Source organism: Chiloscyllium plagiosum, unplaced genomic scaffold (assembly GCF_037043375.1).
Source record: "Chiloscyllium plagiosum isolate Xiang-an unplaced genomic scaffold, Cpla_swu_hap1 HiC_scaffold_4, whole genome shotgun sequence".
NCBI classification, from domain to species: Eukaryota; Metazoa; Chordata; class Chondrichthyes; order Orectolobiformes; family Hemiscylliidae; genus Chiloscyllium; species Chiloscyllium plagiosum.
The window spans coordinates 58,644,422-58,658,600 of NW_028270142.1; the positions used below are offsets into that span (position 1 = coordinate 58,644,422).

The following is a 14,179-nucleotide window of genomic DNA, read 5'->3' on the forward strand; positions in this document are numbered from 1 at the left end:
CCTTTAGTGGAAGTGGGAGGAGGGTTGTATTTATTCTTTCATAGGATGTGGGCATCACTACCATGATCAGCATTTGTTTCCCATCCCTAATTGCTCCGAACTGAATGGTGCTACTTCAATCGGCAGTTCAGAGTCAACTACAGCACTGTGGGTCAGGTGTCTCCAATCAGGCAGACCAGCCATTTGGCCCCTTGAGGCTGCTCCAGTGTTCAATAAGATGACTGATTTGATGGTAAAGAAGGTTCATGAGTATGAATGATCTCCCCCTGGTCTTATTTCTCATGTTAAATATATACAATTGTGACCGTACGACAATGTTGATTAAATTCTAAGGTTAGATATAACACTAAGGTTATAAGCAGCTTGACAAGGTCAGTGGCAACCAAGATGTGTTTGTAGTCAGGACCAAAGACAAAAGCTTCAGTTCTCCCAAAACTTAATTGAAAGACATTTTGTGTCTGTTACTGGATGTCAGATATGTGATCTGTTTTCTTTCTAAAAAAAAGATTAAAAACGTACAGGTTATCATCTGTAAGCAAGAGTTTTTAATCTCCAGATTTCTCAATTTTCTGAAAATTAAACCAGGGCAATGCTCAAAGAACTTGATCACAATGGCAAAAAACTTAATTTACCAGTATCAGTTACAAATACAACAAACATTGATGCATGATGACAGAATTCAATACCTGTTACAAAACACTCCAACAAATACCAAATAAACAAGCATCTATAACTTTTATAACCCCACACCACTTACCTCCACTGGCTAAAAGGTTCTCTTGTACTTTGTCCCTACTGTCTTCCAACACATCAGCCATGTACTGGGCTACCTTCTTCACAACACTGAAAAATGAGGCCACAATTAAACCAATACATCTCAACATAATAAAATAAAGCATCTTTTTCCAGTCAGTCATGTGCTGAAATACTACAGCATTTTAGATAAAGTAGTACCTAACAGACTAGACAGAGGGGACAAATGTATATGCTTCATCAAAATTGAATTCAAGAAATTCAATCATTCATAAACTAACATCCAAAGTTTGCTACAGATTATTACAAAAATTCAACCAGTTCACTGATGCCCTCCAGTGACATACATTGTCTGACCAATGTGTGACTGTGATCCATACAGCACAATTGGCTCTTCATGCCCTCTTTAACAAAAAAAAACTTAGTTCTACAAGCAATAACGCTTGTTACCTTGCATGGATAACCTAATATCAGGTAATAAATGTCAATTGGCCAAAGAAAAAATATATTTGACAAATCTTTTGGTTTACAAATTTCTTGTGAAAATACAAAGTTTTGGACTGAAATACTAGAATTTGAGCTGAGATTGTCCAAAGTCACTCAATATCAAGGAATACAATTTGATCAGGTTGAATGACTTTAAATCTGAATCTGGGAGTCAAAGAACAATGGACCAAGCAATTCTTCAAAATGTGAAGTTTACATGCCGACAGAATGCTGCGCTTTTGGCGATGATCTTTGCATCCTCACTGTCCATTGGACGAGTGCCAGATGACAGGTGGGTGGCAAATGCTATTCCGCAGTTCAAGAAAGGGAATAGGGATAATTCTGGGAATTACAGACCAGTCAGTCAGTCTTATATCTGTGGGCAAATTATTGGAGAGGATCCTGACAGACAGGGTTTATGATTACTTGGAAAAGGCTAGTTTGATTAGATAGTTAGCATGGCTTTGAGAGGGGCAGGTCATGCCTCATAAGCCTTACTGAATTTTTTGAAGATGTGACAAAACACATTGATGAATGTAGAGCAGTGGATGTGCTGTACATGATTTTAGCAAGGCTACATAAGGTTCTCTATGGTAGGTTCATTCAGGAAGGAAGGAGGCATGGAATACAGGTCTGGCTGTTTGGCTGGGCCATAGAATTCAGGAGGGTAGTAATAGATGGAAAGTATTCAGCCTGGAGTTGGTGACCAGTAGTGTTCCATAGGGATCTGTTGTGGGACCTCTGCTCTTCGTGATTTTTATAAATGACTTAGAAGTAGAAGGGTGGGTCTGTAAGTTTGCCAATGACATGAAGGTTGGTGGAGTGGTGAATACTGTGGAGGGCTGTTGCAGATTGCAATGGGACATTGACAGAATGCAAAACTAGATTGAGAAGTGGCAGATGGAATTCAACCTGGCGAAGTGTGAAGTGATTCATTTTTCAAGGTAAAATTTGAACACAGAATATAAGGTTAAAAGCAGGATTCTTTGTGGAGTGTGGAGGATCAGAGGGATCTTGGGGTCCATGTCCACAGATCCTTCAAAGTTGCCACCCAAGTTAATAGGCTTTTTAAGAAGGTTTTTGGATCTGAGTGATGCTGGAAAAGCAGAGCAGGTCAGGCAGCATCTGAGAGGCAGGAATATCGACGTTTCAGGCAAAAGCCCTTCATCGGGAATAGAGGCGGGAAGCCTCCAGGTTCTCGCTTGCCTCTATTCCCGATGAAGGGCTTTTGCTCAAAACGTCAATTTTCCTGCTCCTCGGATGCTGCCTGACCTGCTGTGCTTTTCCAGCACCTCTCTGATCTAAACTCTGGTTTCCAGCACCTGCAGTCCTCACCTTTGCCTTTTTAAGGTGGTGTATGGTGTGTCAACTTTCATTAGCAGGGGAATTAAGTTTAAGAACCACAAGGTTATGCTGCAGCTCTATAAAACCCTGGTTAGACATTTGGAATATTGGGTTCAGTTCTGATTGCCTCATTACAGGAACGATATGGAAGCTTGAGAGAGGATGAAGAGGAGATTTACCAGGATGCTGCCTGGACTGGAGGGCAGGACTTATGAAGAAAGTTTGAGGGAGCTAGGGCTTTTCTCATTGCAGCGAAAAAGGATGAGAGGTGACTTGATAGAGGTGCACAAGATGGTGAGGGGCACAGAAAGAGTGAATAGTCGGAGACTCCTTTCCAGGACAGAAATGGCTATCACAAGGGGGCATGATTTTAAAGTGATTGGAGGAAGGTTTAGGGGAGATGTCAGAGGCACAACATCGAGGGCAGACAGAACAGTACAGCACAGTACTGGCCTATCCACCCAACACAACTGAATAATTCTCACTCGGCAATTCAAGATTGCATGAAGATTAATATTGATTGCTACAATCATAGGTTAACATACAGCTCAAGTCAAAACGTCTTCACGTGTTAGTTCATTTTATATTCTGAGTTTTGGCTTGTTCAAATTTATTCCATACTCGAAGCTCGCTACGTTTGTTTCCCAGCTACCCCGCCCACCACATTAAAGAAGTGGCTTCCCTCGATGTGTACAACATACTTAATTTAAAAGCTAGCAAAATCTAAAAAGATGTAAGCAACTTTTACTTGGATCACACGATATTAAAAAAATCCTGTCAGATTCCACAACCACCTTATTGTAAAAAAAAATGATTTCACACCTAAATGTCAATTTTCAATGAACCGAATGGGATTGTATTGAAGGAAATAATGCATTCAACTATTTTGACTCATGAAGATATGAAACTTTCCAAGTAATCATTCATTTCAGTAACCAACATCAAAGGGACCACAAATTGGATCCAGTAAATACTAATACTATAATGCAACAAAATTATGGCTAGGCACTAACTGCACACAAGATTAGTAGTTCTAGTAGAAAATTAGAAATACAAGCTGACTCAAAATTTACAAGCTACTGGATTTCCAAATCTGACCCAAATGGTGTGCACATGATGTCTAAAGCTAATCATTCCTGAACAGAGGAAGGATGAGTAAGGGGGCAAACTGGACTGCGCAAAGTCAATGTCAATTCTGGCACAAAAACAGAAGGAATGAAACAATGGATTTGGTAGCAAGAAATAAATGACAAGAAAATTAACTTTACAATCTGATTCGTTAGTCCAATAATTCAACACCTTTCGGAATGGGATTCTGCATTTAATTGTATGCCAGAGAGAATTATTGCCAGTTATCAAATCATGAATTTCCATCAATAGATTTAACTTTCCATGGCAATTTGCCCCTATGACGGAGCAAATAAGGACTACAGATGCTGGAGATCAGAATCAAAAAATACAACACTGGGAAAGCAAAGTGCGCAGACAGCATCCGAGGAGCTGCCTTTATCTGTTCCATAAGCCCCCCAACCTGCCCAGCTACCTCACCCCCACCCAATTTAAATCTCGGCCCCCTTCCCCTCTCCACACGCTTGATGAAGGGCTTATGTCCAAAATGTCAGATGTTGCCTGACCTGCTGTGCTTTTCCAGCACCACACTTTTCAAATCTGTTCTCTTACAACATCATAGTTGCACTTCCATACAATGCTGTGTTTTAGAAAATTGTGCAATAGAACTAATGGGGCTGATGGGAAAAACAGGGTTGGGACAAAGCACCAAAAATACCAGTAAAAAAAACTGAAATAAAAACAGTAGTTAGCCTAATACAAACGATAGCACAATCTAAGTAAAATTTGACCTGTTAAATGGTACTGTATAGTACAATTCATCACAATCTTGAACGGCATCTATACCTGCTGGCAGCACTGAATGTGCCAACCACCTTTTTCTCCCTTAACAACTATGTGCAGAGTTTCCTAACTCTGACCACCCTGAGCAGCTGACAAATCATGTCCAAGCCCCTATACTGGTATTTTGTTTTGCAGTTAGTTACCATAGTGATTAGCCATTGAAACAATTTACATGCGTCTGCAAATATTCTTTAACATCTAAACATATTTTTTTAAATGAGACAAAAAAGCTCTTAATACATACAACACAGCCAAGTTTCAAACTACTCAACGCTGTCCTTTTACTGTTAGTCAATTCCAATGAAATTTCACTCTTATTTCAACTCTAAAATAAACAGATTGCTCCCAGCTTTTTGTCCTCAAGTTGTAGAGACATTTTCATGATGCTTTTCCAAGTTCCCTAGCACAAACATTTCACAATACCTTTCATGAAGCTCCTCACGAGAAAACACACAAGCCAACCAATCACGCAATGCCAACGCGGAGTCCAGTCCTCCGGCACCACGACATCGAGTGCCAGGGATGGGAATCGCGTAACAGTGAATGGCAGTGCACTTTATAAAAGAAAGTCGGCAATTCATAAATCACATTAATAAACGAGTGTTATAGAACTACTGTAATATGGTAGTTAAATGCAGTCACTCAAGTCAACATGTTTTCCATAAGTGACGAGTACAATGCTATAACTACAAAACTAACACCAAAGCAGATTAAATTGGCCTTCATTTGTGGTGATTCACAATTCATAGGGTATCACCTCTAATAGGTTGCTGGTCCATCTACACATTAGCGACGGCATATATCATTTCCACATGTTTTCATCATTGAAGTTTAGGCTAATATTAAAAAGGGTTGTACTTAAAAAGCTTAAGTCACTAGAGTCACTCTGAAGTAGTCCAAACTTGAGTTAGTCAGCAACTCTTAGTTCAGACAAATCTAAGTTTCAAAGTTTGCAAATAAAATTGAAGGTTTATGCTGTTGCACCATATCCCCAGCACTGCCTGTGTATTTGTTGCACTTCTTTGAACTGTGACAGTTACTGAGCAGTCTGTTCTCCGGCCAGTGTGCTATATTCGTGATCCAATAAATCCTTAGTCTTTCACATGTTACAATCCTCTGGAGACCAATAGCCCTTTAAGAGAGTTGAATTTCCCCAACAACTAGGGCAAAGAACCTGAAAACAAGACTTGACATCAAGGCTTTAGTGAACAAGCTACAAATAAACATGGATCAAATATTAACAAACAGGCAACTAGTATCAAACTGACCACTCCTGTATCCATGCTAATATCACTGCAACACCAAGAGCTTTTATCATGTGCAGTAGCAATCCAATTAATACATTTCTTCCGAAACCATCACTCAACACACTCTTGCACATAACTCAAGCTCACTTACAACTCTCCAGCACAGGTCGCCTTTTCTCTACTACGCCAGGTCAAAAGTGCCAATATCCTTTAACAATTTATCCGGTGCTCCCAAATTTTTCCAGATACAAGTACCAACAGTAAGGTCTACCTCAAAGAAGCCCCCTCACCCTCAGACAACAACATTTTTGGAAATCCAAAATTTCAGAGATTGCTGTGGTTCTGTTCGCCGAGCTGGAAGTTTTTGTTGCAAACGTTTCGTCCCCTGTCTAGGTGACATCCTCAGTGCTTGGGAGCCTCCTGTGAAGCACTTCTTGGTGTTCGGTGGCCACTATAAATGCCTGAGGAAACACTACAGAAGTGCTTCACAGGAGGCTCCCAAGCACTGAGGATGTCACCTATACAGGGGACGAAACGTTTGCAACAAAAACTTCCAGCTCGGCGAACAGAACCACAGCAACGAGCACTCGAGCTACAAATCTTCTCACAAACTTTCAATTTCAGAGATTGCTACACCTGAACTCTAAATAGTTTAGGTGGTTCTGGTAAATGTTTTACTCTGTAAAGAATTTGAATGTTTCTCGACACACAAATACCTGTCCTAGGAAGGTCCAATGCTTCTCCTACCTGCATGCCCGAAGCAGCTTTCCTCTCTTTTGTAAGACACGTGAAAGGTGTGAAATCTGCCACTTGATACCTCATGTTTCTATTCGAGTTTCCCATCCCAATGCAAACAGAACTGAAGTGTTCATTGGAAATTCCAACTGCAACACTTTCAGAATTGGTTTTCACTTGTAATTTAAAGAAACATTTTAAAACAATTGCACTACAAAGCTCAGCACTCATAAAACACATTCCTGCTAAGTGATGATGTCAACTAATTAGTTATGCACGCACACACTCACAGACTACCCACTTGGCATTCCCAAGACCATCATCCTCGCCTCCTTGCTGTTGTAATTATCTGCATACTATCATGGTCTACAAATGAGCAAATCCCACTGTATCTCCCAATAAGTTCCCACACCCAAAATTCAACAGCACATCTCAGAACAACCTCCAACGGCATTAGACAACCTTTAATTTCATGGCGACAAAGCAGCATCTGAGCAGCCACTTCCTCCGAGTGAGTGGAATTTTAAGCAACTTCCCCAACCCATCCCTTCCATGCATGAGGATTTCCAACTACTCACCACCATTAAAAACATCAATTGCCCCCTTTTAGCTCTTTGTTTCCAAACTGAGCATATCAGGCTTTCTACACATTCACGAAACTACTTTTGAAAACTTGCTCGAGTTTCACACTCATCAATTCGCCAGATATTTTCCATTAATCTCAATCCATCTCAATAGCCCCACTCAAAAGGCACACCTAGTTTTGTCACTCCACGTGCAACACAAAAGGAAGATTGACCAACGCTTTAAGAACTGGATGCTGCAATAAAAGCAATAGAAAATATAATAGTGCTACCACTGTTGCATGAATCTATGAAGAATGATATTTCACTGTTAGCTTCTCTGTTCACACTTCCATTTTCAGAGAATAAATTCAAAACAATCAAAATATTTCACACAACAAATTCTAAAACTACAGAACAGATCCCCAAGGAGAAGTGAAAGTGTTGATTCATCCAAATACCAATTAGATGAATCTTTCACAAGATAATATTTTGAGAGATTTATCTGGTCAATGTGAAACATGAATGAAGTGACTTCAGTGCCAAAAGCTTTCCACCACTGGGAGCTTACTCATCTCATATCTAGTTTGATGTAGATTAATTAATAGAGTGAGTGCTGTGACTCAATTAATGCTGTATAATATCAGATTAATAGAAGATGAATTAGATGTACCAAGGTCTATTTTCATCCTGCCAATTTTAGATTTAATTTGATTTATTGTAGGCACATCGCAGGTAGATAGGATAGTGAAGAAGGCGTTTGATATGCTTTCCTTTATTGGTCAGAGTGTTGAGTACAGGGGTTCGGAGGTCATGTTGCAGCTGTACAGGACATTGGTTAGGTTAGGCCACTGTTGGAATATTGAGTGCAATTCTGGTCTCCTTCCTATCGGAAAGATGTTGTGTAACTTGAAAGGGTTCAGAAAAGATTTACAAGGATGTTGCCAAGGTTAGAGGATCTGAGCTACAGGGAGAGGCTGAACAGACTGGGGCTGTTTTCCCTAAAGCATCGGAGGCTGAGGGGTGACCTTATAGAGGTTTACAGAATTAGGAGGGGCATGGATAGGATAAATAGGCAAAGTCTTTTCCCTGGGGTAGAGGAGTCCAGAACTACAGGGGATAGGTTTAGGGTGAGAGGGGAAAGAGATAAAAGAGACCTAAGGGGCAACCTTTTCACGCAGAGGGTGGTACATGTATGGAATGAGCTGCCAGAGGATGTGGTGGAGGCTGGTACAATTGCAATATTTATGAGGCATTTGGATGGGTATATGAATAGGAAGGGTTTGGAGTGATATGGGCAGGGTGCTGGCAGGTGGGACGAGATTGGGTTGGGATATCTGGTCGGCATGGACGGGTTGGATCGAAGGATCTGTTTCCATGCTGTACATCTCTATGACTCTATGTAACTAAGTACAGTGAAAAGTTTTGTTTTGAGATATTACAGGCTTTCATAGTAAACAAGGACATACAGATCATAGGATGCTTAGACAGAGCAATGTACACAAGCTAACAGCTGCACAGGAGGTGCACAAAGCAAGATAACAAAGCAAGATAACATTTTCTGGAGTTAGAGGTCCATTCAGGAGTCTAACAATAGCGGGAAAGAAGCTGTTCTTGAATCTGTTGGTGCGTATGTTAAAGCTTCTGTATCTTCTGCCTGACGGAAGTGGTTGGGAGAGAGTATTACCAGGGTGGAAGGGGTCTTTGATGATGTTGGCAGCCTTTCTGCAGCAATGAGAAGTGTAAATGGACTCCACGGACGGAAAGGCGACTTGCATGATGGTCTGGGCACACAATTTTAGATTAGATTAAATTAGATTCCCTACAGAGTGGAAACAGGTCCTTCGGCCCAACAAGTCCACATCGACCCTCTGAAGAGTAACCCACTTCCCTCTGAACAATACACCTAACATTATGGGCAACTTAGCATGGCCAATTCACCTAACCTGCACAGCTTTGGACTGCGGGATGAAACCTACGCAGACACGGGAAGAATGTGCAAACTCCACACAGACATTTACCAGAGACTAGAATCGAACCTGAGTCCCTGGTGCTGTGAAGCAGCAGTGCTAACCACTGAGCCACCATGTTGCCGTATTTCTGTAGTTACTTGCAGTCCTGGGCAGAACAGTTGCCTTACCAGGCCATTATGCACCTGGATAGAAAGATGTGGTATATCTGTACAAGTTAGTGAGGACATGCTGAATTTCCTAAGCTGCCTGAGGAAGAAGAGAAGTTGTTGGGTCATATCCTACATGGGAGGTCCAGGACAGATCATTGGTTATCGTCACTCCTTGGAACCTGACCCCCTCAACCCTCTCCACCTCACTGTTAATGCAGATGGGGGAAGATCGAGAGAGAAAGAATGAGCGAGAGAGAAAGAGCGAGCTCTTGGACATCTCACCCCAGTTGATAGGCTTGTAAGCCGAGAACCCTCTCTGTACTTCCAAATTCTCTCAGTTGTGCTATCGCATAAACTAAAATAAACACGGCTTTCTCTGGGTGCAGCTAGTCACTGGTTCCTAATTGTGTAACATACCGTCCATGCTAGCTCCCTGTACAGCTGTGACCTCTGTTCAGCACATTTATATTTTCTCTCACTCTCACTCTCTCGATACCAAGCCTTCTATCTCCTTTCTGTATCCTGACTCATCACTGTTTGACCTGTCTACCATGGTGATGTCATCAGCAAACTTGCAGATGGCATTCATACGGAATTTGGCTCCATAGTCATGGGTGTACAGAGAGTACAGTAATGGGCTGAGTATGCATCCTTGCGGAGCACCAGTGTTGAGAATTTCGTGGAGGAGGTGCTGTTGTCTGTTTTCACTGATTGTGGTCTGTGGGTCAGGAAGCTGAGGGTGGAGCCAAGACCCAGGTATTGGAGCTTTCAGATGGTCTTGTAGGGATTATGGTGTTGAAGGCAGATCTGCAGTCAACGAGTAGGAGGCTGATGCAGGTGTCCATGTTGTTCAGATATTCCAGGGATGAGTGTAGGGTTAGGGAAATGGCACCTGCTGTGGACCTTTCTTGCCAGATTTCAGGGAATCAAGGCAGGCTGGGAAGCTAGAGTTGATGTGGGCTTTTGCCAGCCTCTTGAAGCACTTCATGATTATAGAGGTCACAGCCACTAAGCAATAGTCATTAAGGCATGTTGCATATGTTCTGTTGAGTACCTTTTCTTTACTTCGGCGTATTTTACTTAGCTTTTTCAGAGAATCATAGCATCCCTACAGTGTGGAAACAGGCCCTTCGGCCCAACAAGTCTACACCAACCCTCTGAAGAGTAACCCACCCAGATGTATTCTCCTACCCTATTACTCTACATTTACCCCTGACTAATGCACCACACTAATTCATCTCTGAACACCACTATAGGACAATTTAGCTTGGCCAATTCACCCTAACCTGCACATCTTTGAACTGTGGGAGGAAACCCACAGACACAGGGAGAACATATAAACTCCGCACAGACAGCCACTAGAGGGTGGAATCGAACCCTGGTCCCTGGTGGTGTGAGGCAGCGGCGCTCACTACTGAGTCACAGTGCCGACCATGAGCCAACGTGGGGTTGGTGAGAAAGGGTGGTGCCATCCAGCAGCAAACAAAGTTCACAGACTCTCCAACTGCACCCACTGTCAGAACGGGCAGAAGGTTCAATCCTGGGGGTGACTCACAGCAGAGTCACCGATGGAATCCAATTATTGGGAGCGCTGGTGCCCCCGAAAGCTACTGGAAAACGTGAACCTCTGCCCGCACTCTGAACAGATGAACGGCCTTTCCCCGGTGCAGACCTGCTGGTGCCTCAGGAGAGCAGAGGCCTGGGTGAAGGCCTTCCCACTCGGGGTAGCTGAAGGGCTTCTCCGCAGTTTGGACCTGCCAGTGGATCAGCAGATTGGGGGAGCATTTAAAGCCCTTCCCACAGACAGCCCAGTAGAATGCCCTCTCCCCAGTGTGGACCCACTGGTGCCTCCGCAGTTTGGAGGAATCGCTAAACCCCTTCCCACATTTGGGGCAGCTGAGGGGCCTCTCCCCCATGTGGACCCACCAGTGGGTCAGCAGGTCATAGGAGCAGTTAAAGCCCTTCCTGCACTCAGGGCAGGAGAACGGCCTCTCCCTGGTGTGGACCCACCACTGCCTCAGCAGGTTGGAGGAATTGCTGAAGGCCTTCCCTCACTCGGGGCAACTGAAGGGCCTCGCTCCCATGTGGACCCGCTGGTGGGTCAGCAGGTCAGAGGATTTGCTGAAGGCCTTCCTGCATTCAGAACAGGGGAAGGGCCTCAAAAGGTTTGAGGCGATCATAACTTAGTTCTTCCTAACTTGCTTTCATTCATGTTACTTCAAATTTCAGTTTCTCTTTGCATTCATCTTTAGCAAATTTGACACATGCCCTCAGTCAGCCTTAAAAAAAGGGATTTTTTTTCCCAAGAATAGAAACAAAAATAGCTGGAGAAACTTAACAGGTCTGGCAACGTGGTTGGAGTGATCTCTCCACCGAATGTTGCACCAGACCAGAGTTTCTCCAACACTTTTTAATTTTAGAGTTCCAGTACTTTGTTTCCCTTCCAATTGTTATTTTCCATTTTCATATGTAGGTAGGTACACTTGTATTTTTCATTTTCCATTCTTGTCTTTGTCCTTAATTCATCTTGTATTAAATCATGCTCTGAAACCCAAATTAGGCTTGGAAATGGAACTCAGTATGCAGTTCAAATAGAAATTTCAAGTATTAATTCAACAAGTTTAAACACATATTTGATTATTGAAACTAAAATTTTAAAAATCCCTTTGGTTGATGTGAAAGTAATTACTTTCATTTGGAATCACACTGTAGTCTTCAACAAAGTAAGTAGAAACAAATTCAAAGTTTACATGTTCCCTTCGATATCCAACAATAAAAGCCAGATTTCAAGGCATCTTGCCCATGCCACAGTAAATGCAGCATCATTTTCAAAGTGGAGCGATTCTTGGCACAGTTGGGGATAATTCTCTTGCTGTTCTCTAGTGTCAGTTTCACAACTTCATCCATAAGATAACTCCAACAGCACTACCCCAACAGTGCCAAGAGTTGTCAGACGAGGTTTTTATGCTGAAAACTGGAACTGACTTTAAATCCATAGCCTGATACAGCCAACAGCACTACTAACTGAATCACATCTAACATTGTCAATCATTTCTCCTGCAAGTGACAGATAATCACTTCAACAACAAAGGAAGATTTTGGTTAACAAGGTTAAATATTATAAATCAGTAGTATTTCCTGGAATATGTGGGGAATGAGTGGGATAATGGTGAGCTAAATCTGCTGGTTGTATGAGAAGTACTCGCTGCGATTGGGAGAACATGACTTGTCCCTGCCACAAGATGAACATGAAATTTTAAAATCAAATGGCTAAGACCACTCATAAGTATTGGTATACATGACCATAATAGGGGATTCTATATTTATAAATAAAGAAATTTGAACTAGCTCTAATAAAGCATTTGATTCATTATTTCCTTTCAACATGTAATACAAGAAAAGTCCCAGTTATCCATAATTCAGAATTCTCATGCACCAACATCTGAGATTCAAAAGAGAACTTCTGAGTTGTTGAAAACCAGTTATTAAAGATTTTGCCATATATTTTTGCACATATCACCCAGTTACCCTCAGCCATTTTTTAACCTTATCTTAATAGGCTATCCCAAGGTTTATACCACGGAACCTTAACTATATAATGTAATACATCACAAATAAAACAAAATCTCTCAATTAGATTAGATTACATTACAGTGTGGAAACAGGCCCTTTGGCCCAACAAGTCCACACCGCCCCCCGGAAGCGCAACCCACCCATACCCCTACATCTACCCTTTACCTAACACTACGGGCAATGTAGCATGGCCAATTCACCTAACCTGCACATCTTTGGACTGTGGGAAAAAACCGGAACCCGGAGGAAACCCACGCAGACACGGGGAGAATGTGCAAACTCCACACAGTCAGTCGCCTGAGGCGGGAATTGAACCCGGGTCTCTGGCGCTGTGAGGCAGCAGTGCTAACCACTGTGCCACCGTGCCGTCCACAAATGTTGTGGTTCTGTTCGCCAAGCTGGGAATTTGTGTTGTAGACGTTTCATCCCCTGTCTAGGTGACATCCTCAGTGCTTGGGAGCCTCCTGTGAAGCGCTTCTGTGATGTTTCCTCCGACATTTATAGTGATTTGTATCTGCCGCTTCCGGTTGTCAGTTCCAGCTGTCCGCTGCAGGGGCCAGTATATTGGGTCCAGGTCGATGGTGTTTATTGATTGAATCTGTGGATGAATGCCATGCCTCTAGGAATTCCCTGGCTGTCCTCTGTTTGGCTTGTCCTATAATAGTAGTGTTGTCCCAGTCGAACTCATGTTGCTTGTCATCTGAGTGTGTGGCTACTAAGGATAGCTGGTCGTGTCGTTTCGTGGCTAGTTGGTGTTCCTGGATGTGGATCATTAGCTGTGTTCCTGTTTATCCTATGTAGTGTTTTGTGCAGTCCTTGCATGGGATTTTGTACACTACATTGGTTTTGCTCATGCTGGGTATTGGGTCCTTCGTCCTGGTGAGTTGTTGTCTGAGAGTGGCTGTTGGTTTGTGTGCTGTTATGAGTCCTAGTGGTCGCAGTAGTCTGGCTGTCAGTTCGGAAATGCTCGTGATGTATGGTAGTGTGGCTAGTCCTTTGGGTTGCGGCATGTCCTCGTTCCGTTGTCTTTCCCTTAGGCATCTGTTGATGAAATTGCGCGGGTTTCCGTTTTTGGCGAATACATTGTAGAGGTGTTCTTCTTCCTCTTTTTGCAGTTCTGGTGTACTGCAGTGTGTTGTGGCCCTTTTGAATAGTGTCTTGATGCAACAAAAGAAGTTGCATCAAGACACTATTCAAAAGGGCCACAACACACTGCAGTCAAACTCATGTTGCTTGTCATCTGAGTGTGTGGCTACTAAGGATAGCTGGTCGTGTCGTTTGGTGGCTAGTTGGTGTTCATGGATGCCACTCTCAGACAACAATGTAGTGTACAAAATCCCATGCAAGGACTGCACAAAACACTACATAGGATAAACAGGAACACAGCTAATGATCCGCATCCAGGAACACCAACTAGCCACGAAACGACACGACCAGCTATCCTT

General features: G+C 42.7%; 1 protein-coding gene across 3 annotated transcripts in view; it reads right to left on the bottom strand.

Annotated features, from left to right (window-relative positions):
* Nucleotides 1–14,179, bottom strand: part of atp6v1c1a (ATPase H+ transporting V1 subunit C1a) — a 91,064-nt gene that overhangs the window by 59,011 nt on the left and 17,874 nt on the right. For all 3 annotated transcript variants that reach the window (XM_043688524.2, XM_043688525.2, XM_087986274.1), the window contains one exon: nt 758–843. In XM_043688524.2, the coding sequence (XP_043544459.1) occupies nt 758–843 (86 nt within the window). The remainder of the gene's footprint in view (nt 1–757; nt 844–14,179) is intronic.